Source organism: Eutrema salsugineum, unplaced genomic scaffold (assembly GCF_000478725.1).
Source record: "Eutrema salsugineum unplaced genomic scaffold, Eutsalg1_0 scaffold_1, whole genome shotgun sequence".
In the NCBI taxonomy this organism is placed as follows: Eukaryota; Viridiplantae; Streptophyta; class Magnoliopsida; order Brassicales; family Brassicaceae; genus Eutrema; species Eutrema salsugineum.
Window position 1 is genome coordinate 9,613,792 of NW_006256909.1, and position 27,926 is coordinate 9,641,717.

The window sequence follows — 27,926 nt, forward strand, 5'->3', positions numbered from 1 at the left end:
TCTCTCTTTGTTGGGTGAGAAAGTTTAATTTTAAAATGGAAGGGTCAAGTTGTAAAGTTTGAATATTATTATTAAACACTCCTCCTCGACGACTCGACCGAAGAAATAAAAATTAAGGGTCAATCATCGACGATATCATTGTTGGAGAAAACCTCAACCGGGTTGGCTTAAATGCAATTATGATGGCTCCTATGTCAAAGACACTAACTGTGCTAAGGCAGGATGATCATAAGAGATGAAGAAGGAAAGTTTATAGGGGCAGGACAGGCAAAAAGCAACCAAGGCACATTTTCCTTTGGAAAGAGAAGCGCAAGCTCTCATCATGGCAATTCAGTATTGTTGGTCTATGGGATATCGAAAAGTAATTTTTAAAAGAGATTACAAGAATTTAGTTAACTTAGTTAACAAGACAACCCTAAATTTCGGCTTCCACAACTGGATCAGAGAAATATGGGAATGGAAGAAGAAATTGCAAAGCACAGAGTTCATATGGACACACCGAGAAAACAATCAAGCTGCAGATACATTAGAAAAATCTTCTATTCCAAATAATTCGACTTATGTATCTCATTTCTATGTTCCATATAATTTATCTGATGTATTATACTCTGACTACTTAAGTTTTATATAAATTAATATAGACGTTAAAAAAAAAACAGCACGGCATCTCTTTCTTATTTAATATAAAGATGGCTCGATCTCGATCCATGGAGCTAAGAAACGATAAAACGGCAAGATGTGTCGTTTTATCAAAATCTCACATGACGTGGATTAGATAAGTACATCTATTAATTAACTATATGATTCGTTAGATAAGTACAAACTCTCAGAAAAAGGTACAACTCTCAGTTAATTATCTAATTAAATATATGTAAAGACTAAAGACTAGTACCAAATATTAAACACATGATTAGCCGTCTAGCTCAGAATTAGTTATCAATTTTTTTCTTGTCACTTTTCTGTTTCCAAATTTTTGGTCTTTTTCTTTGTGACCTAATATGATTTACAGATTTAATAATGCTAATATTTAATTAACACATGTAATATAGAAGCGTTATCATGGGTCAGATTGTCCAACCGGTCTGCCTAGATCCTGTCCAGGTTTAGAGTCTGGATCTTTAACGTGAAGTTTGGTCTAGTATAGAATGTCAAAACACAAAACATAAAATTCAAGAGTTTGTTTATTTTTTTTCATTTTCAAAGAGTAAAAATGGTAAGAAAACAGAGTCTTTTAGTAATATAAAAAAGTTAGCAAGTAAACAAACCAGCCAGTGAAGACCTCTCACAAAACTTCATATAAGACTTTTACCCTGAACCACAAACACACACTTCTATTTTTCACACCTCAGAATAGTTCCATCGCAGCTCATGAATGAGAGATGTTTCCAAGTAAGGGGCCAAAGAAAAAGCAAGGCATGGAGAGGGATTTGATTTAGATCAGTAGTTGTTGGGCCATAACTGTTGTTGGGTCTGTTTAGATGCGTCTCTAGCGTTTTGTTGTTGTTGTTGGTGTTGGTGTTGGTGATGGAGATGCTCTAATGACATTGCAGCTTGTGAATGGTAAGGACTCGCATAGCCATGCCCTCCAAAATGCTGCTGTTGTTGTTGTTGGGACGGCTGCTGCTGCTGCTGCAGTTGCTGAGCTTGACGGAAACCAGGAGGCTGCTGACTCTGATGACCCGGGAAGCTGTAATATCCACTCCCTGGAACCACTCGCGAGTTAGATTGTTGTCCTTGATGCCATGCTGCTGAGTTCTCATTCTGCGGATCAAAGCAAAAGAGAAGATATACTAGTTAAGATTTGTGAAACAGAGATTTGCACAACCAATCCAAATTTTCAAATCCAAAATCTGTCTAAACAGTTAATCAGCACCAAATAAACCTTACATAGTCAAAACCAAACAGCAATAAATACATTTTTAGCTAAAACATGTTGTTTTGATTGTTCTTCAAACCAAAACAAACCAAACAAGAAATTCAGTTCAAACTCGGAATAAACCAAACAAAACCACACATCTAAACCCAAACCAAGCCTAAGAATGAACCTGAATTTTTGCAAACAGAAGTGGTATAAAACCCTACAACCAACTAAACAGAGAAAACAATATGGAACCATCATAATGCTGACACCAACAAGACTAGAATTTATTGGTTTACCTGCTGCTGAAGTGATAACGCCAAGTGATTCCTGTCCTTAAACTGTGAGCTCAAGACATCTTCGTAGGAGTTTGCAGAGGTAGTGGGAGTCAAAGGGAAGTTGTTACTCGATGGAGCACCACCGCCAAACCTGTAGGCAGAAGGAGGCGGAATAGGAGGAGCGGTTGCCTGATTCTTGTACTGCAGATGCATAGCAGCTAGAGTCTGATGGTTACCAGTGGGAAACGCTTGTTGAAAAGCCAAAGGCATGTAAGGGTTGTAACTTTGTGGCATGAATGGGTAGCTTATCAAGTTACCATAATGACCTACAGGCATCCCAGGCTGATGAGCATATGGGTTTAAGGCAAGGTGTTGAGCAAGTGCTGCTGCTTGTTGTCCTGCACCGGGCATTGCGTTTTGACTAGACATACTCGCGGTTCTTAGTGCCTGCAAAAGAAAATTGTGTACGCAATGATATTAAGAGGAAAGATAGGAGTATGTTTATGCTAAAGACAATGCAGTTTACTACCTCGGCCATGGATATTGCTGGACCGCTGAGTGAAGAGGGAGTGGTAGTGTTGTATTTTGTTTGGAAAGGCGAGTAGTGAATATCAGGTTGATCTCTTGTATCTTGAATACCTGATGGTAGCAGATTGTTAGGTAATGAACTTGTATATCCTTGCTGCTGAACATTATGGAAAAAAAGAGACATGGTTAGATCTTTGAAACGAACTTTTGATGGATTTCTATAAAAACTTAATAGCGTTTTTTTTTTACCATTACGTTGGGGAAGGCATCCAGATTCTGCATCTGAGGATTTGTTTCAGATGGAGGATTCAATTGTTGCATGTTTTCAAATCCATAATCTGCAGGAGGTGAAAACTTGTACTGATGATCTTCTTGATGAGGTTCTTGTTGCGCCGCTTCTGTCTCAGAATTAGAGGAGGCATGGTAATTCCGGGCCGTTGAATCGATTTGATAGGATGTTTGTTCTTTTTCAGTAGTAACATTCATGAGTTGTTGTCCCTCTTCCTCTCCATAATAATTAGTGTCGGGGTGTCTGAATGATGACTCATCTTGTGTTTCCTCCAAGGTTTCATTCAAGCCACTAGTTTGGCCAGATCCTATCCGAGAGCTAAAACTACCAAACATTAGGTGCGAGCATTCTGAGGTATTGACTTGCAGGTGATTGGGGATTATCACTGCAGGTTTGTCATCTTTCGGTGATGTTTCATGCTCTTCATCATTGTCTATAGTAAGTTGCTGAAAACCGGTAGCAACAGATGCAGGAACATCTTCCCCTGAAAATAGAGCAAACAAAACTCAGAAAACATGAACAAAGAGGAAGAAAAGAGCTAAAAAAAAACAAGACTCACACAGAGAATTAAAAAGAATAATCTAACCTCCATTTTCCTCAAAAGCATGTCGCTCCATGTTGTTGCTTTCGTCGTCATATACCGAGGACTCTCTAGAATCACCATCAACCAAGTTTCTGCTGGATACTGAAGCAGGCGGAAGAACCTGCTCCGCATTAGGAGGAGAAGCAATAGGATTTTCGTCATCCCAATGAGTCTTGTTCAAATGTTGAGACTCGCTGAATTGGTCGGTGGATATATTAGATTCAGCAAATGGCTTCACAAGAGATGATGATGGATCTTGCTTCTCAATTGAAGGCCATTCATCCTTTAAAGGAGCTTTAATTCCACTCTCTTGAGTCTCTAATGAACGAGACGCAGTGACATTCTTCTGGTAGAGAGGCCTACCCATTTTCACAATATCAGCCATGGTTCTCTGTCCAGGGTTGGCATTGGCCCAAGCGGATTGATATGCAGGAGATGGCAGCGATGACGAGGTAATTGCATCACTCGAACCCATTGGTGCTTTCTTAACTTCAACGTCTGTAGGATCACTGCAAAAGCAAAGGAGATACACTAAGCAAACCACAAAACAACGACATTTTTTTGACTAAGTCAGATAAGAAACGATCACGTGAAGAAATAAAACCTGTTCGATGGAGGTTGGTGCCCGAGGACACCAGATGAAGAAGAAGAAGAGACAGCCCAATGATTACGTGTTCTGTTTTCTCTTCTGTTTGCAGGTACTCCTTGAACACTTCCCAACTCTGAACAAGTTTTTAAACAGTTTTTATTAAATTACCAAACCACAACCATCCGAAGAAAAATATAAACACTCTCTCTCTAGCAATTTGTTACCATTCGAGTTATATCTGTTTCCGCCATCTCGAGCGGTGTTGTAGCTGTCATTACCGCTGCTTCTAGCTCCACGATTTGGGGTGCTACATGTCCAGGATTCTGCTGGAATTTTGGTCTGACCAAACAGACAAAGTAAGTGAGAATAAGACAAAAAAGGAACTCATCTTCTGATACTATAAATGTGTTTAGATTAAACAAATTTGTACTACAAACATTTTTCTTCTTGTCTCGTTTGCTCTTCACCTCGTGAAAAGTATCTGAAAGATTTTTAAAACGAAGCAGCATTATACAAAACTGAATGAACAAGCCGAGAATATAAAAATCATATAATAAGTACCATAGAACAAACATAGGAGAATGCAAAAAAAGGACAAAAACTGATTTTTATGTTCTTTCGAGAAACAGGTAACAATGATAATTCAACCAAATCCTAAAAGTATTAATATTTCAAGTAAGATAAAAAAACAAATAAAGTTCTGACATTTTCTTACACAAATCTCAACATGATAGACAAATTCTTCAAAAGCTTAAATTAAGAATTCTTTTAAACTTTGTTTTTTTTTCTTTCTTTTGGTTTTACTCTATTTCCACAAACAAATTCAAAGCTAAAACCAAGAAAAAACAAATAGAAAAAAGTTATGGAAGCTTGAAGTAAAAAAGATGAAAAAAACCTTGAGAAAGGAGACGATTAACTGTTTCGTCAGGATCCATATCGCACTCAACAAGCATCGCGTAGATCTCTAAGTCAGAGCAGTTCACGATCTCTTTCAAACTCTGAACCACCTTTCTCGAAGATGCCGAAACACCCGTGTTCACGTTACTGATGCTGCCGTCGCCGCCACCGCCTAGACCGCCCATTTTTTCCCTTCTCTCTCTGGATTACCAGGGAAAAAAACAAATCAGATCTGAAACGGAAATTTCTCAGAATCGCGATTCTTTCTCTCGAGCTCCCACAATTGCGATTCTACAAATAAAAAGGATTCTCGATGTCTCTCTTTATCTCACTCTCTCAAGTATCGGAGAGAAAAAAACCTCTTTTTATGCTTTTGCTCTCTGGGTTTGGGGCTAATGGTTTGGGAAAATGGAGAAGATTCAAATTTTTAGAAACTATGTAATGAGAAATGGTAATTTGAAGATATATACTATTAATTAAGAAATTTCTCTTTTGGTAGATTTATTAGCTAAAATAACTTTTTAAAATGTATTTCAATTATTTCTATATTTTTTTCCAGTTGTTGTCTGAGATTCGATTAGAAAAATATAAATAATTGAGATTTGAATTTGAGATTTGAATTTAAGGTTTGAGAAAATCAGTCCACACGTCGAAATAAACACGTAGAGAGAGAATCTAAGAGATTTTTGATTTTTTTTTAATAATTGAATAATAAGAATAATGGATAAGGACGCAGTTGCAGGACTAGTTAGAAAATCTATTTTATATAAAAGGATTTATTTTCCTGGCTTCTCAGCTATGCCACATATTCCAAGATATTCAGGAAAATAATCAACCAATCAAAACATCAATTCATTACACGTCACTTAAAACATTAAACAGCCAATAAAAACATACTCACATCCTCGCAGCCCAATAATCAAACCCATTATAGTTCAACAACCCCTCCCAAACAAAAAACACCAACGAAAGAAGAATAGAGGGCAGCCCAATAATGAAACCCATTATAGTTCAACAACCCAACCCAAACACAAAACCTAAATCAGTCTGCTACGCTTCTTTGTTGTCTACACATCTGTGACCGAAAATTACAGAAATAAAAAAAACCAGTAACGATTCTCCTTCCTCCCAATTGAAATTCAACATCTCCATGAACGGCTCGTCTTCCTACCCACAAAGCCACGTTCTCCTGCTGTAAATATCCACGATGTGGAATCTGCAACATCAGCCCATTCTAATAAAATCGGAAATGTCACCACAACTCCATCCCCTTTATATAGTCTTCGATCATAGCAGAGACACAATACAAAAATTGGGCGCACACAACATATATACACTATCACAGCTATGGCAGCCTCTGCTTCAAAGGCCCTTACACCAGTCCACTGACAGCTACTCTTCACTGAAGTCGAATCCGGACTAAGCAAGGAAGAACTGGCTTTTAGACTCATCCACCTCTGGGAAGCAAGGAACCCTATGAAAGGTAGCTTACTCATTGGGCTCGAGTTACTCCTCATTGACGAACACTGCATTTAAAACAGTCTCTTTATATAGTCTCTGATGGGTCCTAAGATACAATTTATAACTTTGCTCCACCTCATTTCCTAGCACAGCAATGGCGTGTCCAATCTCAATTGCTCTCGCTCAAATCCAAAGACACATGTTCTTCAATAAGGTTGAATCTATATTTAAGAGGTCTTTGTTTTGAGGCTACTCCTTCTAAAAGGTATTCATTTTGCTTTCAAACGGTGTAAAAATTCTAACGCTGATTCTTTTTCACTCCCATGACTTAAATTGACTAAGTATGTTTTAAACGGTTTAGATTTATCGAGAATACATTAAATCCATACAACTTTATATTGATTTTCTGTTGTCTGTTGATTGGGTTATGAATGTGAAGTGTCAAGCTCTACGTAACTGTTGCTGTCAGGTTCACATGGTGTTCTTATCAACAGTGCAAGTCTTCTTGGGAATACTTTTAAAGCATAACCATATGTCCCATTGGAAATGTAAGGATTTGTCTTTTTGCATATGTTTTTGCATATGTTTACTGAGCACTGCAAGTCTGAAACCAATAGAAAATGCAAGCAATCAGTTCTAAAATGTCTACGCCTTTACAGGTTTTGAAGTAGCTCTTTCATAGAGTAATCTTATATTCTATACCAGAATATGCCAGCCTCAACTTGAAAGTGACTGCAGCAACTATGACTACTTTCTCTACTTCATGCCTAAGTATGTAACTAAATTTGCAGGGTGAATTACAAAGCCGTTATGATGCTTCAGATGATGGAAACATATTTTATGCCATTAGTTTCCAGATATAATTTCTGCATTGCAATATATACTCTAGATAGTTCATATATATGAAGGGCTGATGAGAATACGTCTTCTTCTTTTTGAAATTTTTATTTCAGTTACATGTTAAAAAAAAAAGTACAGGTGATGTTGGTACCCAAATTATTTATGCTGGTATGTATTTGATTCTTGGTTCACTGGTGTATTATATTACTACTTTCGCTGGGCCATATTAATCGTCATATTGATATAATTCAAGAATAGATGTAATTTATATTTATTTATGTCTATGCCACTGACCATTGATGTCGTGTCAACTGCATGAGGGAACAAGTTTTACCCTTAACAAAAACAAATGAAAGCCGCAAGCGCACAGCTAATCAGTTGTAGTAGTTAGGGATCGAATCCACAGAGATTTGTGTGTCTGGTATTCTTCTACGGTTTTTAACTTTATGTCTAGACTAGATTGGTTTTAAAGGTGGGTTGTTTATCACGAATTAAACTAAAACTTAAAGAAAGCAAGTAAATATATCCTAGAAAGCAAGTAGAAAAATCGAATGGAAAGCAAGTAAAGCAAGTAAAATATCGAACTAAGGCAATTGAAATGCAGATCTAAATAAACAAGTAAAAATCGATTGGTTTGTAAACTATGGCTAACGCTGAGCTTTTGGGAACTCTAAGGGATCATAATCGGTTTTAACACTAGGGTAGGTAGATTGGGATTGACGGATATCGATATATAGGATTCTAGAGCTAGAGTACGGCTATATGACTACATCACTGTCGTGATCATAACCAATTGTTTCTCGCAACCCTGACCAGTAGGTTTCCACTCTGGCCCTGGAAGGGAGAGAACGCAAGAGCTGCACAAGACTCGTCAATACTCACGATCTCGCCGCAGGTAGGTTTCCACTCCTACGGAAAAATCGCCTGTTTCATTCTTGCTCGTCAATAACACAAGTATTTATAGTCTTCAATACTCCATGGTCTCTAGGGTTCCGGAATTGAGGCTGAGAATGACTTTGGGCTTCAGAAATATGAGCTTTAGTTCGGAGTTTGACGGCCGCGGTCGAGAGTGACGTGACCGGGGGAAATAGGTGGTTGGCCGCAGTCGGGAGGCTTCTGACCGCGGGAAATGGGCTGTTGGCCGCGGTCGCGTGACTTGCTGGCCGTCTTCGAGTGGCTCCGGGGCTAATGGAATATCTTGAGATCCAACCGTTGGAATGTCTCCAATCCAAGTGCATTTGAAAGCTGGTTGATTCTTCTATAAGTTGTCCAATTTTGAGGTGATCAGACGGTGAGAAGGTCTTCGTCTCTCCATGAGAGTTCTGACGGTCTGTATTTATCCAAAAGAGTCTTTTGTTCCAATTTGTGCTTCTTTATCCCAAATTACCTGAAAAGTCTTTTAAAATCCGAAAACATAGAAATCCTTTGAAAACCTTTGGAAATGGAGTAAAAACACCTGTAAAAGATATTAAAGTGATCCATAAAAATGGTCAAAATCCGGTGTTATCAACCATATATAAAAATGCAAATGTGAACCATTATTTAACTTACTTAGATCTCATTGTTGAGGCCATTAGTAAGCACGCAAGTACCATTCCTAAAGCAGTGGAGCAGACCTTTGTTTCTCAAATGCAAGAGCTTTGTAATGACGTTGAAAATTGTGAGGAAGCAAAAATGCTAACAAGGATGTAATTCTCTTTCTCAGATCTCCCTTATTTACATTATTTCTGCTCATTGTTTATCATAAACAGACTATAATTAAGGTTTTCTTGGATTCTGCACGAAGTGATTAAGATTAAAAAAAGAAAGAAAACATGTTAAAAAGAATTCCAGGAACGGAAGTGTAACTTCAGAGGAGTCCTAAACAATCTTTCGGAGATCAAATACAAGAGCAAGAATTAGAAGAGTATATTGGTCCAAGCCTTGAGGGGTTTAAGTTTGTTCGGCTTAATATGGTTTAATCGGCTTTTCCTCTCTTCAATATCATCTATAATATTGATCACTTAAGCCGTTTTAACATTCGAAACGGAGTATTTTTTAACGTATGCTGTGGAAATGTCAGCGGGGCAAAAAAATGAGAATTTGCGTGTGTAGAATTATTGCAATAATCATTAATTTACTTGATTACTAGTTAACTTTTCGGCGCCTTGCACGGACTGATATAATTTCCATTTGATTGTTTGAGATGTAATAGTAGTTTGAATTCATTTGTTTTTTATTCTTGAGTATATTTGTTTGTTAGATTTTCTTGCATTTTAATGTTGGAAAACATGATCTTGAAAACAGTATAGAATAGAAGAGGGTAAATAAAAATATATTAGTATCCAAATAATTTAATTTAAATAGTTTTGGGATTTTTTATCACTGTTCTATGTATTTTAGACATAATTTTTTGAAGTATTGTATGAACTTATTGATTTTGATCACTGTTTTATGTGTTTTAAACATCACAAATACTGTCATTCTATTATTAGATATATATATTTTTTGTTTAACTTTTTTTCAATTTTTTTTTCTTTTTTAATTTCAGTTTTTTTTTTGGTTTTGAAACAACATTCTATAACTTTTTAAATAGTTTTTAGTTTTGAAATAACATTCTATAACAACATCTTAAACATTTTTGTTAGATTTTTTTTTTAAAATAAGATATAGTACACACTAAGAGATGTAAATTATATGTTTCTTAAATAAACGTTGTTGTTGATTGACTATGAAATTAAATGTTAAACCACATTTAGACCGGTTTGTTTTAAGTTTTTTTTTACACATCATCGGATAAGAATCAATAAAAAATGACATGTTATTTTAAATTAGGGCTAAACGGCCTGTTTATAGCTTCAATTCATTCTGAACCTGATACGTAAGCGAAAAGCTGTAAAACTCGCTCTAAAACGTTTTTTAGAAAAAAAATTCTAAATTTCGGTTTTATATAATTTCAAAAACGATAGCTTTTTAGATAGATTCCATTTTTGTTTTTTGTTTTTACATTTTTGTTAGAATTTTTCTAAATTTTGGAAACATAAGAAAAAGTAAACACTAAGAGATAGATTTTTTTTTAGATTTTTTTTTTTAAATTTTTTTTTTAAAATTTTTGTTTTTATATAATTTCAAAACCGGTTTGGTTGACTACGAAATTAAACATTAAACCATATTAAATCGGTTTGTTTTATGATTGACTATGAAATTAAACATTAAACCATATTAATTTAAATCGGTTTGTTTTAAGTTTTTTACACATCATCAGTTATAAACCAATTAAAAAATGCCACGGAATTGCTAAAATCCTATTCTAAATACTAAATATACAAAATAAATTTCACAATTAGTATTATAAAAAAACTTTAAAAGACAATTAGTATTATAAAAAAACCCGGGCGTAGACCGGGGAAATACCTAGTGGGAAAAACCCGGGCGTAGTCCAGGGAAATACCCAGTGGCAGAGCCACATTGAATGAGTTGGGGTCATATGCCCCCAGTAAATTTTAAAATTTGGTGTGATTTACTAAAACCAACTATTGATGCCCCCATTTATAAAATTATATATGCCTTCATTTATTTATTTATGCCCCCAATAAAAAAAGTTTCTGGTTCCGCCACTGGAAATACCTAGTACACGTAAAATGCGCCTAAAGCCCATTAAACTTTACAAAAAGCATCGAGACATGAAGCAATACAATACTATGAAAGGTCTCATTAACCGAAGAAGCTTCTTTGTATCCAGCGAGATTAGCTTGTTGAATATGTAGATCGTGAGATATTGTGAGGGACAGAGAGAGAGAGATCTCTTGTGAATGAGTGAGTGCTTAAGGTCTTCTAAGAAATTGAGATTATAACTTATACTTGGTCTAAAATATACTTGTTCGAATCATACAACAAAAATATAATACATCACAGTTCACGATCAATTAAAATACTGAATCAAACTCATTTTTTTCTTTTCTAATTCCACAGAACAAAAAAAAAGAGATTCCATGAAACTTGTAAAAAGAGAGCTCAAAAGAAATAATAATAATAAGAAAAGAAATTTTATCGGTTGTCACTAGCTCTGGAATTATTATTTGGTATCCGGTCTCTAATCCGATAGTTCCTATTCGATCCGTAAAAATTGAATATTTGTATAGTTTGGATCCGAATCCGGATAATGAAATTAAATATTCAGTTATTTTGAAATAGATTTAGATAATAGAAAATTTTGAGACTAGATATCAGTTATTCATTTGTTAAGTATTTATTTATTTATTTATAATAATATTTATTTATTTTGAAAATTTTATTTTAAAAATCTGTCCTTAAATTTGTCCCACATCGACAAAATGAAATAATATAGAAGGGGAAGCTGCACTATAAGTAAGAGTCTTCATCTCTTAACATTACTTACAACACAGCCAAGTAAAGGGCAGAGAGAATAATTTGTGGGCGATTCATTCTAGTTGAGCCTGATTGGGTCGTCAAAACTTTTATTACGTATAAAAGGTCGGTTATCCTGTTGGTTTTGATGGATTCAACAAATAATTGAATTTTTTTTTAATTCAACAGAGTTAGAAAATAACTCAAAAAGCACTGAAGCTAGAAAAGACAAAGCTTAAAAGAAAGAGTTGCAAATAAAAAACACGAATCCCAAAAATCAAAATATCAATCTTTTTAATTTTTTTCTCCGATCGAATAAAACTCCCTCCTCACTCTCTATTTTTCCAATTATGGGATTCGAGAGCACTTCATCAGCTGCAAGCAACTTCAAACCTCTCAGCGGCGATTCAAAACCTCAAAATGGCGGCGATTCAAGACTTCAAAATTCCAACACTGCTCAATACTCTGTTGATGCTGGTCTTTTCGCGGATTTCAACCACTCCATTTACTCGGGCAAGTCTTTTAACTACTCCAAATCTGTGATTTCGCCGCCTAACAACATTTCTGATGAGCACATAACTGCTTATCTATCTAATATCCAAAGAGGCGGCCTTGTTCAGCCATTTGGTTGTTTGATTGCTGTCCAAGAGCCTAGTTTTAGGATACTTGGTGTTAGTGAGAATTGTATTGAGTTTCTTGGTCTGTCTCTTGCTTCGAGCTCTCATTCGAGTGAGTTTAAGGTTAAGGGTTTGATTGGAATCGATGCGAGGACGCTTTTTACGCCTACTTCAGGAGCTTCTTTGGCTAAAGCTGTTTCCTTTACTGAGATTTCGTTGTTGAATCCGGTTTTGGTTAATTCTAAGACGACCCAGAAGCCTTTTTATGCTATACTTCACAGGATCGATGCAGGGATTGTGATTGATTTGGAGCCTGCTAAATCTGGAGACCCGGCTTTGACTCTTGCCGGTGCAGTTCAGTCTCAGAAACTTGCGGTTAGGGCTATTTCTAGGCTGCAGTCGCTTCCCGGAGGAGATATTGGTGCTTTGTGTGATACTGTTGTGGAAGATGTTCAGAGACTTACCGGTTATGACCGTATTATGGTCTATCAGTTTCATGAAGATGATCATGGTGAAGTTATTTCTGAGATCAGAAGATCAGATTTGGAACCTTATTTGGGTTTACATTACCCTGCAACAGATATTCCTCTAGCCGCTCGGTTCTTGTTCAAACAGAACCGTGTCCGGATGATTTGTGATTGCAATGCAACTCCTGTTAAGGTTATTCAAAGTGATGAACTAAAGAGACCACTTTGTTTAGTCAATTCCACTTTGAGATCTCCTCATAGCTGCCACACGCAGTACATGGCGAATATGGGCTCTATTGCTTCTCTTGCACTCGCAATTGTGGTAAAGAACAAAAGTTCAACTAAGCTCTGGGGATTAGTCGTGGGTCATCATTGTTCTCCTAGATACATTCCATTCCCATTACGGTATGCTTGTGAGTTTCTGATGCAAGCATTTGGACTTCAGCTTCAAATGGAGCTTCAGTTAGCGTCACAGTTAGAAGAGAAGAAGGCTATGCAGACACATACCTTATTATGCGATATGCTTCTCCGCGATACTGTTTCCGCTATTGTGACACAATCTCCGGGTATTATGGACCTTGTGAAGTGCGATGGAGCGGCTTTATATTACAAGGGGAAGTGTTGGTTGGTTGGTGTTACTCCTAATGAGTCACAAGTTAAAGACTTGGTGAATTGGCTGGTGGAGAATCATGGTGATGATTCGACGGGTTTAACCACTGATAGTTTGGTCAATGCGGGATACCCTAGTGCCATCTCACTTGGAGATGCAGTTTGCGGTGTGGCTGCTGCGGGGATTTCTTCAAAAGATTACTTACTTTGGTTCAGGTCCAACACTGCAAGTGCAATCAAATGGGGAGGAGCTAAACATCATCCAAGGGATAGAGATGATGATGGGAGAATGCATCCAAGGTCATCATTCAAAGCGTTTCTTGAAGTTGCAAAGAGCAGGAGCTTGCCGTGGGAAATCTCCGAGATTGAGGCCATTCATTCCCTGAGGGTTATAATGAGAGAGTCATTTACCAGCTCTAGGCCTGTATTGTCTGGTAATGGTGTGATAAGAGATGCAAATGAGCTTACTTCTTTTGTGTGTGAAATGGTTAGAGTGATTGAAACCGCAACTGCACCTATTTTTGGGGTTGATTCTTTTGGATGTATCAATGGTTGGAACAATAAAACCGCTGAAATGACGGGATTACTAGCTAGTGAAGCCATGGGGAAGTCACTTGCTGATGAGATTGTTCTAGAGGAATCACGCGCAACTCTTGAAAATCTCTTGTGCAAAGCCTTACTAGGTTATAAGAAAGATGATTTCCTTGATACAAGTTTCATGTTATGCTCTTTGAATGAGTGTTGATGAACTAACAAAAACATCGGTTTTGTTGTGTTATTCAGGTGAGGAGGAGAAAAACGTAATGCTTAAACTAAGAAAGTTTGGTCACAACGATCATTTAGATTCTTCTTCTGATGTGTGTGTTCTCGTTAACTCCTGCACCAGCCGGGATTATACAGAAAAAATTGTCGGTGTCTGCTTTGTTGGCCAAGACATCACTAGCGAAAAAGCAATAACAGATAGATTCATCAGACTGCAAGGAGACTACAAGACCATTGTTCAAAGCTTAAATCCGTTGATTCCACCGATATTTGCCTCTGATGAGAATGCTTGTTGTTCAGAGTGGAACGCAGCCATGGAAAAGCTTACCGGGTGGTCAAAACACGAGGTGATAGGAAAACTGCTACCCGGTGAAGTTTTTGGAGTCTTTTGTAAAGTGAAATGCCAAGATTCACTCACAAAATTCTTGATCTCTCTGTACCAAGGCATTGCTGGTGATAATGTTCCAGAGAGTTCACTGATTGGGTTTTTTAATAAGGAAGAAAAGTACATAGAGGCATCCATAACCGCGAACAAAAGTACAAACACTGAAGGCAAAGTGATCAGATGTTTCTTCTTCTTGCAGATTATTGATAAAGATTCGGGTTTGAATTGTCCAGAGATGAAGGAAAGCGTTCAAAGCCTCAACGAGTTAACTTACATAAGACAAGAAATCATGAATCCTCTTAACGGTATCCGATTTGCACATAAGCTTCTTGAATCCTCAGAGACTTCAGAGAGCCAAAGGCAGTTTCTGGAGACTAGTGATGCTTGCGAGAAGCAGATCACGAAAATAATCGATGGCACAGACTTAAATAGCATCAAGGAAAGGTAAAGCGTAACAGTTTTGAATCTTCATCTCTTTATATTTTGTATTTAAAAATCAGATGTCTTTCTTTTCATGATATCAGCAAGTGGCAGTTGGAAATAGAGGAGTTTCGACTCGAGAGCATCTTGGACACAATTATTAGCCAAGTGATGATTATGTTGAAAGAGAGGAACTCCCAACTCAAGGTTGAAGTCGCCGAGGAGATCAGAACTCTGCCTCTATATGGTGACAGAATAAAGCTTCAGCTCATTCTTGCTGATCTTCTGCGCAACATTGTGAATCATGCCCCGTTTCCAGATAGTTGGATAGGAATCAACATCTCACCAGGCCATAAGCTTGCAAGCGACACTGATCACTATATCCATCTACAATTCAGGTATAGATCCAAAGAAACAACTGACAAATTCAACCTACTTTTTTTGACAGATTCTATGTTTTCCAGAAAAATGCAACTTTTTATGCTGAGTATGAGTGTTTCCAGCTAAACAATATAGTTATTGAATGATTTTAACAATGTTCGATGTTAATTTGTGTGATAGGATAATACATCCTGGGAAAGGACTTCCTTCAGAGATGCTAGGTGATATGTTTGAGACTCGAGATGGATGGGTCACGCCTGATGGGTTAGGGCTAAAGCTTTCGCGGAAACTGCTGGAGCAGATGAATGGTAGTGTGAGTTATATTCGAGAAGACAAACATAGTTTCTTTCAAGTGGATCTTCAAGTGAAGACAAGGTTAGGTGTTGAGACTAGAGGAAAAGAGGCTGGTTCAAGCATAAAGTAGAAATTTTGCAGTTACAAAGAATATAAGCGTTCTTTTACGTTATAAATGTAATCAAATATGTCAGTCACACGAAATTCTCATTATTTTATTATCAATAAAACATATCTTAACCATCCCTATATACATGATTCACCCGACCAATAAAAAAAAAACACACAACCATCAATTTACATTTCTACATCAGAGGTCCTTGTCTAGGATCTGTTTTAATTCCCAATTCTAAAACAAACCGAAAAGTCTAAAATTAACCTAAGAAAACCAGAAAAAAGAATATCCAAAACTATTATGTAGTACTTTGACTTTGTTTGTTCATCATCATCTCATCCTAAAAACTGAATATTTACGTTTTCACTAGAGGCAATAAAGGGATTCACTTGAATGTCAGCTTCAATGCGTGCTACCGCTGGAAAGAGCCTCAATCAAGCTGCCAATGCTCCACGTCCTGGACGATCTAAGTCAGATATAGATGTATGAGTCAACTAGTTCATCAGCAAAACATAGAACATATAAATGATCATGTCAAGGCAATGTGTTTATAGTAAGAGGTTGTATACTGGACAAATAGATTCTGGTCCATCAAAGACAAGAGGGTGGCATCGCCTGTCTTCGTTCATTAAGCTTGAGTTCTAGAAGTGAGAAATGAGAGCGATTTTGCCTTGGATCCATGCATAAGCCAAGGAAAAAACATTCTCGCTGTTAAACTTCTCCCATTTTTTTCCATCAAAGACCTATGAAAATGATCAGAAGCATAAGGTCATTCTCAATAAATTTTAAATTTCTGAGAAACAAACATTAAAGGACTCAATCAGGTTGTTCCTCGTACAATGCAATGATGAAAGTAGGAGACGCCATATTGATGAATGCATAACCCACATTGCATTTATTCTGCACACATGAAAGAAAAAAAAAAAGAGAGAACATCAAAGAATTTTAATCACTGTGATGTCAGAGGTTCAGCATGCAACCAAGGTGGTCATTACCTTGAAATCATTAGGCAAATATAGCAAAAAAAAGTGCCTCTGTTTGTCTCATCGATGGCAGCTAACAGCATTTTCCGGGTATACCTGAGAACAAGGAAAATATCAGTTCTTTCAAGAACAGTAAACTAACTGGCGCAAAGGAAAATCAAACCAAGGAAAAGATCAGTTCTTTCAAGAACAGTAAACTGACTGGCGCAAAGGAAAATCAAAGGAGAACTCTTACTTATTAGGGATGTTTTTAATCATCAAGGTTGTCCGTTAATCTTCACCGCTCATAATCTTACTCAAGTCAAGCTGAAACTGTTTCTTGCTTTCTACTTGGTTGATGTTTCCATCAAACTGTTGGCTTCTTCATCCTCCAATGGGCCGTCAATGGAAGCCATTGTCGTAACAAGCTGTGGGTAAGAGCCAATTCCCATAAACAACTGACTACGTCTTAGGGAAGATACCATTTTGAAACTTGGGGATCAAGTTTCACGCATGATTCCAACTAAATGTATCTCCTAGTTTTCACTGCAATAGAACAGTAATGAGATTGTAATATAAAGGATTCGAAATCCACAGAACCAATGCTACTCTGTAACTCTACGAGGACTGAAATAAAGCTAAGATGAAAGATGGTTGGTTTGTTACTTTAACGACAAGTAAAAGCAAGCTAAAGACGATTTAAATTCAATTTAAGACAAGCACTAGACCAAGGAAATTCGCAGGAGTTTCAGAGATGAGAATCAAATGACTATTCATGGCACAACTTAAATGCAGGTCTCAAACTCAAACATAAAAGCTTATCGATACACTATCGTGATCTCGATAACTTTATCTAACAACCTAAATTCTAAACTATGCGTTGAACCTAGAAAATTGCAGACAAGCATTAACGAGCAGGTTTGATCGGTTCACGATTTGTCTTAACTTCAACTGTCGTTGGCTAAGGACAAATCGCTCACCACAGTCTATTCTAGCAACCTATGACACTTTTGATAAATAGATTTACCTAAGATCGTAAATTGAATGGCCAGTTCAACCTAAGCGTTAAGTCTAACAAAGGTGAAGACAATCGATTTTAAACCCTATTTGCATCCAATTCTCTTATTCATGAAATCCTTTGAAAACCTTAATCTACCTAAGAGATCTACTCAGACATGGAGAAAGAAAACACAGTAACAGATGAAAATGAATTCATGGAATAAAATCGCAAAAGTAATATAGGGTTCAGAATTCTTCTCAAAATGTAGCATATTTCCTCTCCCAAAAGCTTACAAATAAAAACTCTCTGATTCAGAAAATTTGTAAAAAGAAAGCGTAGAAGAAAGTCTGTAAAAACGTGGTTTGTTTCTGAGGCGGCTCTAGACTTTTTATTCTCTTTCTGATCCCAAAATTAGGTAAAAGTCGATTTTCTTATTTTTCTCCGGGCGGTTGGAGCAGGTGCTCCACGAAAGAGTGAAATCGGTAGCAGGTACTCCCGACCAAGAATGATCCAACTTCGTGTAAATTGACCTCTTGTGCTCAACTTCAACTCCTTTTTGCACCAAAAGCTCCAGTTGCTCCAAACCATCGCATTAAGCCTCCTAGTTACCTGAAACGATTTCAAAATCATTGGTTATAATGAGTCAAAATCTCCACTTATCAACTCCACTTATCTAAAAAGATCAGTAAACACAGGTTATAATGAGTCAAAATCTCCACTTATCAACTCCCCTGAACTTAGAACTTTGTTTGTCCTCAAACAAATTTAAATCTAGTTCCAGAAAAATTGATTAGACAATGGTGGGAACTCGCAAAAACTCAGAAGACCGTAAATTAGACCATAGCATGCAGAAGACCTGTTGCAACATCAATCCAAACCGAACCTCTATGTACTTCTCCGCAGACATAGCAGCTTCCCAGATTAGATCCATAATTTCACGACTTTATCCATATCCCATCATCGCTGGGTCTCACTGATGAAACCAATGCTCAGGACCTTCTAGACATTTCCCATACTATACCATAACAAACTGACCAAAACACACAAATATACTCTTCCTCGCCCCCGAACTTATTCACTTGCAGGCATTTTTTAAATATATATAATATATATATATATATATATATATATATATATATATATATAAAGGTTGTAGGTGAATAATGGGGTCATAGGAAATTTTCCTACCCCTCACTTCCAATCCTTGTGTGATTATTTCTCTCTAAAGTAAAATAGTGAGGTCACAGGAAATTTTCCTACCCCTTTACTTTGAAAGAAAATCATCTCATCTTTTTAGCTTTAGTTAACGCTTAGAATAAGGGAGAGGAGTACCAGATTTTTTCATCACACAGGTTTTTGTTTTCAGGTATGAATGAGGAGTCAAGCCCTGTGAACACCAGTCACATCGGTCAGGTAAAAGGTAGAAATCAGAAATTAGCTCAGGTCAATGGATTTTGTCAGAAACATGGACGCCTCTAGTACGCTGGTCAGTCGTTGGGTTTTCCATTAGTCTGGTCTGGACTGATTCTACAGCAATGGTCACTAAAAAGAACATGGTCAAAATTCAAAAATGGTATAAACTCATCACAGATTTGGTCCTAGTTCCCACAAGTTTTGACTCATATTATCGACTGACTCAAAGAAACAAAATGACTCAAAGAAACAAACTAAAAACTGACTTAAAGAAAGTACTGAAAGAAAGAAAGAAGAAGAAAGAAATACAAGAGACACGACCTTGCCGGAGCAGATGCTCTGGTTTCCCTTGGGTTGCTCCCTCGTCAATTTTTCGTCTGGAGCACCCCGTGGAGCAGGTGCTCTGACAGAGGTGGTGGTGCTCCTTCGTCATTTTTTACACTAAGAGCATCCAACCCAGCAGATGGAGTGGGTGCTCCGGTTGGTTGCTCCTTCTTCTTCTTCCTCACATCCTTTCTCATGCTGAAAACCTTCTACCTTTTTTTTTTTCTAAAACAAAGAACCTAAAACAAAGAACATAAAAACACAAAGTTAGAGACTCTTACCAGTGGGTTGCCTCCCACCAAGCACTTCTTTTAAGTCATTAGCTTGACTTGGAAAGCCATTTAGGCTTGAGGAGGATCACTTAAGGTGAGTGATTCACCTTCTACGACATTTGGACCAGCAAGATATGGCTTCAACCTCTGTCCATTGACAACAATTTCTCCTCTTTTAGTGTCCAGCAACACTACAGCACCATATGGTCGAACTTCCTTGATGATGAAAGGTCTAGACCACTTTGATCTCAACTTTCAAAGAAAAAGCTTCAATCTAGAATTAAACAGCAGCACCTGATCGTTTGGTGTAAAACTCCTGTTGAGGATCCTCTTGTCATGGAAAGCTTTGGTTTTCTCCTTGTAGATTTTCGAGTTCTCATAAGCCAGATGCCTCATTTCCTCCAACTCATGCAGCTGCATCACTCTCCTCTCATGAGCACTTCTAGCATCAAAATTCAGCAACTTCACTGCCCAAGCAGCTTTGTACTCGAGTTCCACTGGGAGATGGCAAGCTTTTCCATAAACCAAGTGGAATGGTGTAGTCCCCAAAGGTGTCTTGTAAGCTGTCCTATACGTTCAATCCTTCCTTGTGGTGCTTACAATTTTCTGCAGAATGTTTTTGATCTCTCTGTAGGAAATCTCGACTTGCCCACTTTTCTGAGGATGGTATGGGTCGCCACCTTGTGTCTTACACCATTCTTCTTCAACAGGTTCTCAAAAACCTTGTTGATGAAGTGTGAACCTCCATCACTGATCACAACATGCAGCACACCAAACCTGGGGAAAATGACAGATTTGAACATCTTCAAGACCACCTTTGCGTCATTTGTTGGGCTAGCCAGAGCTTCGACCCACTTTGACACATAGTCAACTGTCACCAGAATATACTCATTGCCATAGGATGATGGAAATGGCCCCATGAAGTCGATGCTCCACACATCAAAAATCTCTACTTCCAGAATGAAGTTCTGAGGCATCTCGTTTCTCCTGCTTATGTTCCCTTGCCTCTGGCATGTGTCACATCTGGAGATAAAACTCTGCGCGTCTCGGAACATAGTAGGCCACCAATACCCAGCCTAGAGAATCTTTGACACTGTTTTAAAAGTGGCAAAGTGACCAGCATAAGGTGAACCATGACAGTGAAACAAGATCCCAGGTATCTCCTCATCTGCTACACATCTCCTGAAAATCCCATCAGAGCAGTGCCTATATAAGTAAGGCTCATACCAAAAGTAATGCCTCACATCCTTCAGAAACTTCTTCTTCTTGTTTCCCACGAAATATGCAGGTTCCTGCTCTGCAGCAAGGTAATTCGCAATCTCTCCAAACCATGAGAAACCAGAATGCCGATCTACGTCAACTGAGTTGCAAAAACTCGTCAGAGCAGGTGCTCCAGGCTGGAGCAGGTGCTCGTGGAACCCAGAAACATCAATGGTGTAAACCTGTTCATCAGGGAGGCTGTCATCTAGTGGAATGTCTTCATCAATCTTCAGCCTCGACAAGTGGTCTACAACACCATTATCAATTCCTTTTTTGTCTTTAATCTCCAAATCAAACTCCTACAGCAAATTAAAACCCAGCATGACCCACAAAACTGCAAACCCCTTTAACTGATGTTGGTGGTTACAAACTCATCATCACCTTGGTCTTTGCCTTGTCCACTTCGATCCCTTTCTCTAAGATTTTGTGCCCCAGCACGATCCCATCTCTCACCATGAAGTGGCATTTCTCCCAGTTCAGCACCAGATGCTTCTCCTCACACCGCTGCAAGACCCTGCACATATTAGACAAACAGACAGAAAATGAGCTTCCATAGACAGAAAAATCGTCCATGAAAACTTCCATTATGTCTTCAATCAGATCAGTAAAAATCGACATCATGCAGCGCTGAAAAGTCGTCGGGGCATTGCACAAGCCAAATGGCATTCTGCGATACGCAAAAGTGCCATAAGGACATGTGAATGTCGTCTTCTCCTGGTCGTCCGGATGAATTAGGATCTGAAAGAAATCTGAATAACCATCTAAGAAGCAGTAGTAAGGATGGTTAGCCAAACGTTCAAGCATCTGATCAATAAATGGCAAAGAAAAATGATCTTTGCGAGTTGCAGCATTCAATTTCCTGTAATATATGCACATTCTATGCCCAATAACAATTCTAGTTGGTATCAATTTATTCCTATCGTTTTTTATCACAGTGATGCCACATTTCTTAGGAACTACATGAACCGGACTAACCCAATTACTGTCTGAAATCGCATAGATCACACCAGCTTCTAGAAGTTTCATTATCTTTTTCTTAACAACATCTTGTAGATTCGGGTTTAACCTCCTCTGATGTTTTACAGAAGTCATTGATTTATCTTCTTGATGTATTCTATGTATGCAAAGATCAGGAGAAATCCCTGGAATGTCATCTAGTGAATATCCTAGAGCTTTTCTATATTTTCTAAGTTTATAAAGAAGCAAGGCAATCTCTACATTGTTCAATTCAGAGTTCACTATCACAGGGTACGTCGAATTGGGTCTTAGAAACACGTGAAGGGGTTTGAGCTCAAGCTTCGGAGCTCTCAATTCTCTCCAAGGTCCTTTAATCAAGCCATCGGGAGCAGGTGCTCCATCGGCTTTTTCTGTAGTTGAGTTCTCCTTGCTTTCCAGGCTCATGTACGCCACCAGCCTTTGCATCCTCGTGCTTGTATCCAGCATCTTTGAAAACCCATCAGCTTCCTCACTCAAATACCCATGCTCTCCTTCGGCTTTTCTGAGTGCAACTTCTAAAGGATCAATGGCCAAAACCTCTTCAGCAATATCTGAACCATCAGCAATGACAAATGTCTGTCCTTCCCGCATTGGTTTCTTGAGGAGTTTATTCATTTCAAATCGCACCACCATATCCCCCAGCTGGAGATCTATAACACATCTTTTCACATCTATGATTGCACCAGCTGTGCATAAGAAGGATCGACCCAATATCAAAGGGTCCTTGGGTTCTTCATCAAGTTCCAGAACCACAAAATCTGCTGGAATGAGTATATCGCCTATCTGAACATGCATATCCTAGAGTATACCAACAGGAAATTTGGCTGATCTATCAGCGAATACCAGCAAAATTTTTGTCGGCTTGAATCTGGTGTAACCCAATCGCTTGGCTACAGAATAATGCATCAGATTCACACTTGAACCCAGATTGCATAGAGACCTTGCAAACACCACATTACCAATCCTGACTGAGAGAACAAACATTCCTGGATTTTTTCTCTTCTTCAGCACCTTGTTCTGCAACACAGCATTGCACTCCTTCGAGACCATCATAACACTCTCTTCCTCAACAGCTTTCCCAGAAACTAACCCCTTCATATATCGCTCAAGGGCTGGTATCATCTGGACAGCATCAGCTAGAGGGAGTTTCACAGTCAAATCCTTCAGCATCTCCCTGCACTTTGCCTCCTCTAAGTTCTTGCGGGACTTCTTTGGTGGAACTGGGTAAGGTACCTTAGGCATATAAACTCTTTCAAGAAAATTTTGTGGAGCAGATGGCTTGAGCAGGTGCTCTGTCGTCGGCTCAGGATGCTCCATCGTCGCTTCTCCGTCGGGAGCAGGTGCTCCAAGATTCAGAGCAGGTGCTCCGGTTGAGGAAGTATGCTCTATCGTCTTTTTACGTCATGAGTTGGTGCTTCTTCCTGGAGCAGGTGCTCCACGTGTTTTTCCTTCTTCTTTTCTGAGACAGCGCTTGTTGTTGCAGCATGTAGAGTTCTCCCATTTCTCAGCTCAATAGCATTCACAAACTCATTCTTGGGGTTTTCACCTTTTACAGGGAGAGTCTCAGGTGATCTCTTCACAGCTTCTGCAGTCTGAGCTATTTGAACATCTAGCTTCTTCACATGAGTCCACACTGCTTCATACTTGCCATTCAAATCATTGTACATGGTGTCCACTTTGGCATTAATTTCCATGGAAGACTTTTCCTGATTCACCAGCAGCTGTTGCATCAAGTTTTTCAGCTCATCCTGCGAGTTGTTTAGGAAACTCGAAGAAGACTGCAGACTTGTGAAGGGAAACTTCTGCTGATTTCCACCTTGAAACCGATTCTGATTGGTGATGAACTGCTTTTCTTGAAAGTTGCTGGAGAAGTTCTTCTCAAATCCTAACAGATTCTGCACTCCTTGCTGCGGATAAATCTGATCCTGAGGGTTCTCAACTTTGTTGCTTCTGTAGGACAAATTCAGGTGGTTCCTGAAGTTGTTGAAGCTGCGATTCTGCACATACCTTTGTCCATTCACAAAGTTCACCTCCATCTGATTATCATCCTCTGCTTCTACAAACTCTTGAGCAAGAGGTGTATCACCAATCTCATCAGCAAAATGCACAGATTTCTGGTTCTCTTTCAACAGCAGATTCACCTTTGATGTAAGCTCATCGATCTTGCTCAACTCCACATTATGAACTGCTTTCCTAGACCTGTCATACTCTTGGGACTTGTTGCTGGAGCTTGCAGCTAAGTTCTCAATCAACTCATAAGCACCTGCTTTGGACTTAGTCATGAAATCGCCATTGCTAGCTGCATTCAAAGCATTCCAACTGGATGTATCTCCTAGTTTCTACTGCAATAGAACAGTGATGAGATTGTAATATAAAGGATTCAAAATCCAGAGGACCAATGCTACTCTATGACTCTACGAGGACTGAAATAAAGCTAAGACGAAAGATGGTTGGTTTGTAACTTTAACGAGAAGTAAAAGCAAGCTAAAGACGATTTAAATTCAATTTAAGACAAGCACTAGACCAAGAAAATTCGTAAGAGTTTCAGAGATGAGAATCAGATGACTATTCAGGGCACAACTTAAATGCAGGTCTCGAACTCAAACATAAAAGCTTATCGATCCACTGTCGTGATCTCGATAACTTTATCTAACAACCTAAATTCTAAACTGTGGTTTGAACCTAAAAAATTGCAGACAAGCATTAACGAGCAGGTTTGATCTGTTTACGATTTGGCTTAACTTCAACTGTTGTTGGCTAAGGACAAATTGCTCACCAAAGTGTATTCTAGCAACCTATTACACTTTTGATGAATAGATTAACCTAAGATCGTAAATTGAATGGCCAGTTCAACCTAAACGTTAAGTCTAACAAAGGTGAAGACAATCGATTTTAAACCCTATTTGCATCCAATTCTCTAGCTCATGAAATCCTTTAAAAACTTTAATCTAGCTAAGAGATCTACTCAGACATGGAGAAAGGAAACACTGCAACAGATGAAAAAGAATTCATGGAATAAAATCGCAGAAGTAATATAGAGTTCAGAATTCTTCTCAAACTGTAGCAGATTTCTTCTCCCAAAAGCTTACAAGTAAAAACTCTCTGGTTCAGAAAAATTATAAAAAAAAGCGTAGAAGAAAGTCTGTAAAAACGTGGTTTGTTTCTGAGGCGGCTTTGGACTTTTTATTCTCTTTCTGATCCCTAAATTATGTAAAAGTCGATTTCCTTATTTTTCTCCAGGCGGTTGGAGCAGGTGCTCCACGAAAGGGTGAAATCGGAAGCAGGTGCTCTCGACCAAGAATGATCCAACTTCGTGTAAATTGGCCTCTTTTGCTCAGCTTCAGCTCCTTTTTGCACCAAAAGCTCCAGTTGCTCCAAACCATCGCCTTAAGCGTCCTAGTTACCTGAAACGACTTCACAAAGACTCAAAAGACTCTATAAAGATCAGTAAACACAGGTTATAATGAGTCAAAATCTTCACTTATTAACGCATTTTTCTTTGAGCTACATTACCACTTGCTCCTTGGAAAGTTAAACCAATTGTTGAAGTTTCAGGCGACCTCAGAAAGAATCCAAACAGCACATAGCCAACATGATGGTGCTCGAGGGTGGACTTGTTTTGAGCCGAGTAGGGAAGCCTGTGAGCTTTTCCGTTTAAAGAGAACAGATTAATAGACCAAACTGAAGAACTATAGGACTTCCCCACAAAAACTCTGGTCTAGATAATGAATCCACACGACCGGGATTTAAGTTCAAAGAACCAAACGAGGAAGCAAAACCATAAGACTATGTTTGCTGAAAAGCAGAACTTTGTGGCTTGCATTATTATTATAGCTGCTGCCACTTGAAAACAGATGATCCAAGTGGCTACCCCTTCTTCCTTGGTCATTGCTCATCGATGCGGCTTTCGTTGAAAGTTCTGAAAAAACAGATGTTTGATGGGCTCAAGTTTCCATCTATTGGAGACCTGCTGAGACTTTGTATAGGGCTATGATCAATAAGGTTGTTACCCCATTGATTCCCTGCGTGAGATCTGGCTAAAGGCGAATCAAAGAGATTCAGGTAGCTACGAGAATCATCATTCTCAAACTCCAAACTCATCTGCAACGTCATGCTGAAGAAAACAGAAAATAAGTCCACAGTTTCTTCAGTCAATCTCGTTAGTATAAATAAACTCACTTTCGACGAACACCTCCAGGACAACTATGTTCAAGCTTTATACGCTTTCCAGAAATGTCAGTCCTGTTCAAAGCTTTGAGAGCTGCATCAGCGGATCTATCGTTAAAAAATTCAACAAATTTGTGATGCCTCTTATTTGGTGTTTCCCGTATCTGCTTTGTCAGGAGAAATAACTTACACAAACGTTAACCATTATGCAGGTCTTGCGAGAAACCTAAACGAAACAACAGAAAGCAATGCATCACCTCCTTCATCTCGCCATAAGCTCCAAATATGTTTTCGAGGTCTCTGTTGGTAACTGATGGACCCAAGTTGAAAACCACAAGAGTTCCTTGATTAACATCTATCTCAGATGGATTATCCTGTTTTAATAACATAAATAAGAACATAAAGAGAATGAAAAAGTAAAAAAAAAAAAAAAAAAGAATAGAAATGCAGGGGATGTCAAACCTTGGGGATTGAGAAATGTATGTTAAGTTTCCTCCCTCCTCCTTTTGAGCAGATTGCTTTGTAACAAACGCATAGCTGCTCGAGAAGCACATATATCGTAAAAAGAGATCATTACAAACCCTGTGTTTGCAGGCTGTATACATAGTTCGGATATCTCCATATTGCTGCCAAGAACAGGAAAAAAAACACAAACATAAAGATCCAATCTTTCAGCAAACAAAACCTCCAATTCTGCATTTTGTATCCTCAAAATTACCTCAAAAAGAGCTATCAGTTCTGAATCCTCGACGTTGCTGTTGATATTCCGAACAAACAGAGTCCTTGAAGGGTGTTCACCATAGGAATGTTTGCGAGCAAGCGATCCCACTCCACTTTGGAACATACCATTGTCAATTTTAGAATCAGAAAAAGTCATTCTTGGGAAGCCCTTGTCATGTGAGTCAGTCTCCAACCTCATCCGCTACCAAACAAATCACAATCTTTCAAGTCATCCAATGTAGCTGGCAATGCAGTTAAGTTTAAATCGTCCATTAGACCAGCAAAAAGATGTTCCTCATCATCAGGAAGCATGTTGTCACGATGATCATTGAGCACACTGTCAAAGCCTCCATTGAAATGGTTTAACCCGGAAGCTATTTCATCAACAGACTGATGATGATAGTTTTCTCTAGGATTGACTGCAAGGGACAAAGCATAGAACATAATGCAAATGTACTGACGATTAAACGACGGCTTAGGCTACTCAGGAACCAGTTTTGGGTACATACAATTATGGTGTGGAGGAAGAGACAGAGAGCTGGAAAAGAGGAAGGCATCATTTGAAGCATGGACATTGTCAGGTCTTGAGAAAGTTCCAGGGATGTTCTTTGCTCAAGTATCAACTTAAACCTGCACTTAGATTTACTTTTTACAAACCTGATGTAGGCAGATTATCAAAATATGAATTCAATTGTTCTGGTTGATTCGAATAGAGATGAGCAAGAAATTACAATGCACCAAAAAATCAATCATTTCTAGGTTGGATACAAATTTTCAAGAACAGAGGATGACAAAATCCAGTAGCAATATGAGAAGCAACTAACAATTTCAAAAAATTCACCACATGGACTAAGTCAATCGCTATAAACCTTAAACATTGATTCTGCTGAGTTTAAACCCTAATCAAAAGTCTAATTTGGGATAGCTCATCATCATCATCAACGTTGCCACCAAGTCCTATAGATGCATACACATTCCATGCAGCTACAGCTAATTCCGAGGAGTTGAATAAGAATAATCAAACGCAAAACTAAACTGAAATTGGAAAGCAGAATTAAAAAAAAAACCCTAATATCAATCTCGAAGAAGCTT

At 38.2% G+C, this 27,926-nt stretch overlaps 2 protein-coding genes and 1 pseudogene across 2 annotated transcripts; 1 reads left to right on the forward strand and 2 right to left on the reverse strand.

Moving 5' to 3' along the window:
• Positions 1 to 1,283: 1,283 nt before the first annotated feature.
• On the reverse strand, positions 1,284 to 5,430 carry LOC18030979 (protein kinase 4). The gene is made up of 10 exons (XM_024149934.1): positions 5,021 to 5,430; positions 4,563 to 4,606; positions 4,350 to 4,464; positions 4,141 to 4,258; positions 3,540 to 4,045; positions 3,100 to 3,437; positions 2,914 to 3,024; positions 2,666 to 2,821; positions 2,158 to 2,583; positions 1,284 to 1,761 (listed from the first exon to the last, which is right to left on the reverse strand). Exons 1-10 carry the CDS (start codon positions 5,205 to 5,207, stop codon positions 1,438 to 1,440), a joined length of 2,325 nt encoding a protein of 774 aa, XP_024005702.1. The 5' UTR covers positions 5,208 to 5,430; the 3' UTR covers positions 1,284 to 1,437.
• Positions 5,431 to 11,724: 6,294 nt separating this feature from the next.
• LOC18030980 (phytochrome E) lies at positions 11,725 to 15,848 on the forward strand. The gene is made up of 4 exons (XM_006414082.2): positions 11,725 to 14,046; positions 14,147 to 14,954; positions 15,035 to 15,328; positions 15,492 to 15,848. The coding sequence occupies exons 1-4, from the start codon at positions 12,021 to 12,023 to the stop codon at positions 15,733 to 15,735; spliced, it is 3,372 nt and encodes a 1,123-aa protein (XP_006414145.2). The 5' UTR covers positions 11,725 to 12,020; the 3' UTR covers positions 15,736 to 15,848.
• Positions 15,849 to 16,154: 306 nt separating this feature from the next.
• On the reverse strand, positions 16,155 to 27,587 carry LOC18030981 (annotated as a pseudogene).
• Between the last annotated feature and the right edge of the window lie 339 nt (positions 27,588 to 27,926).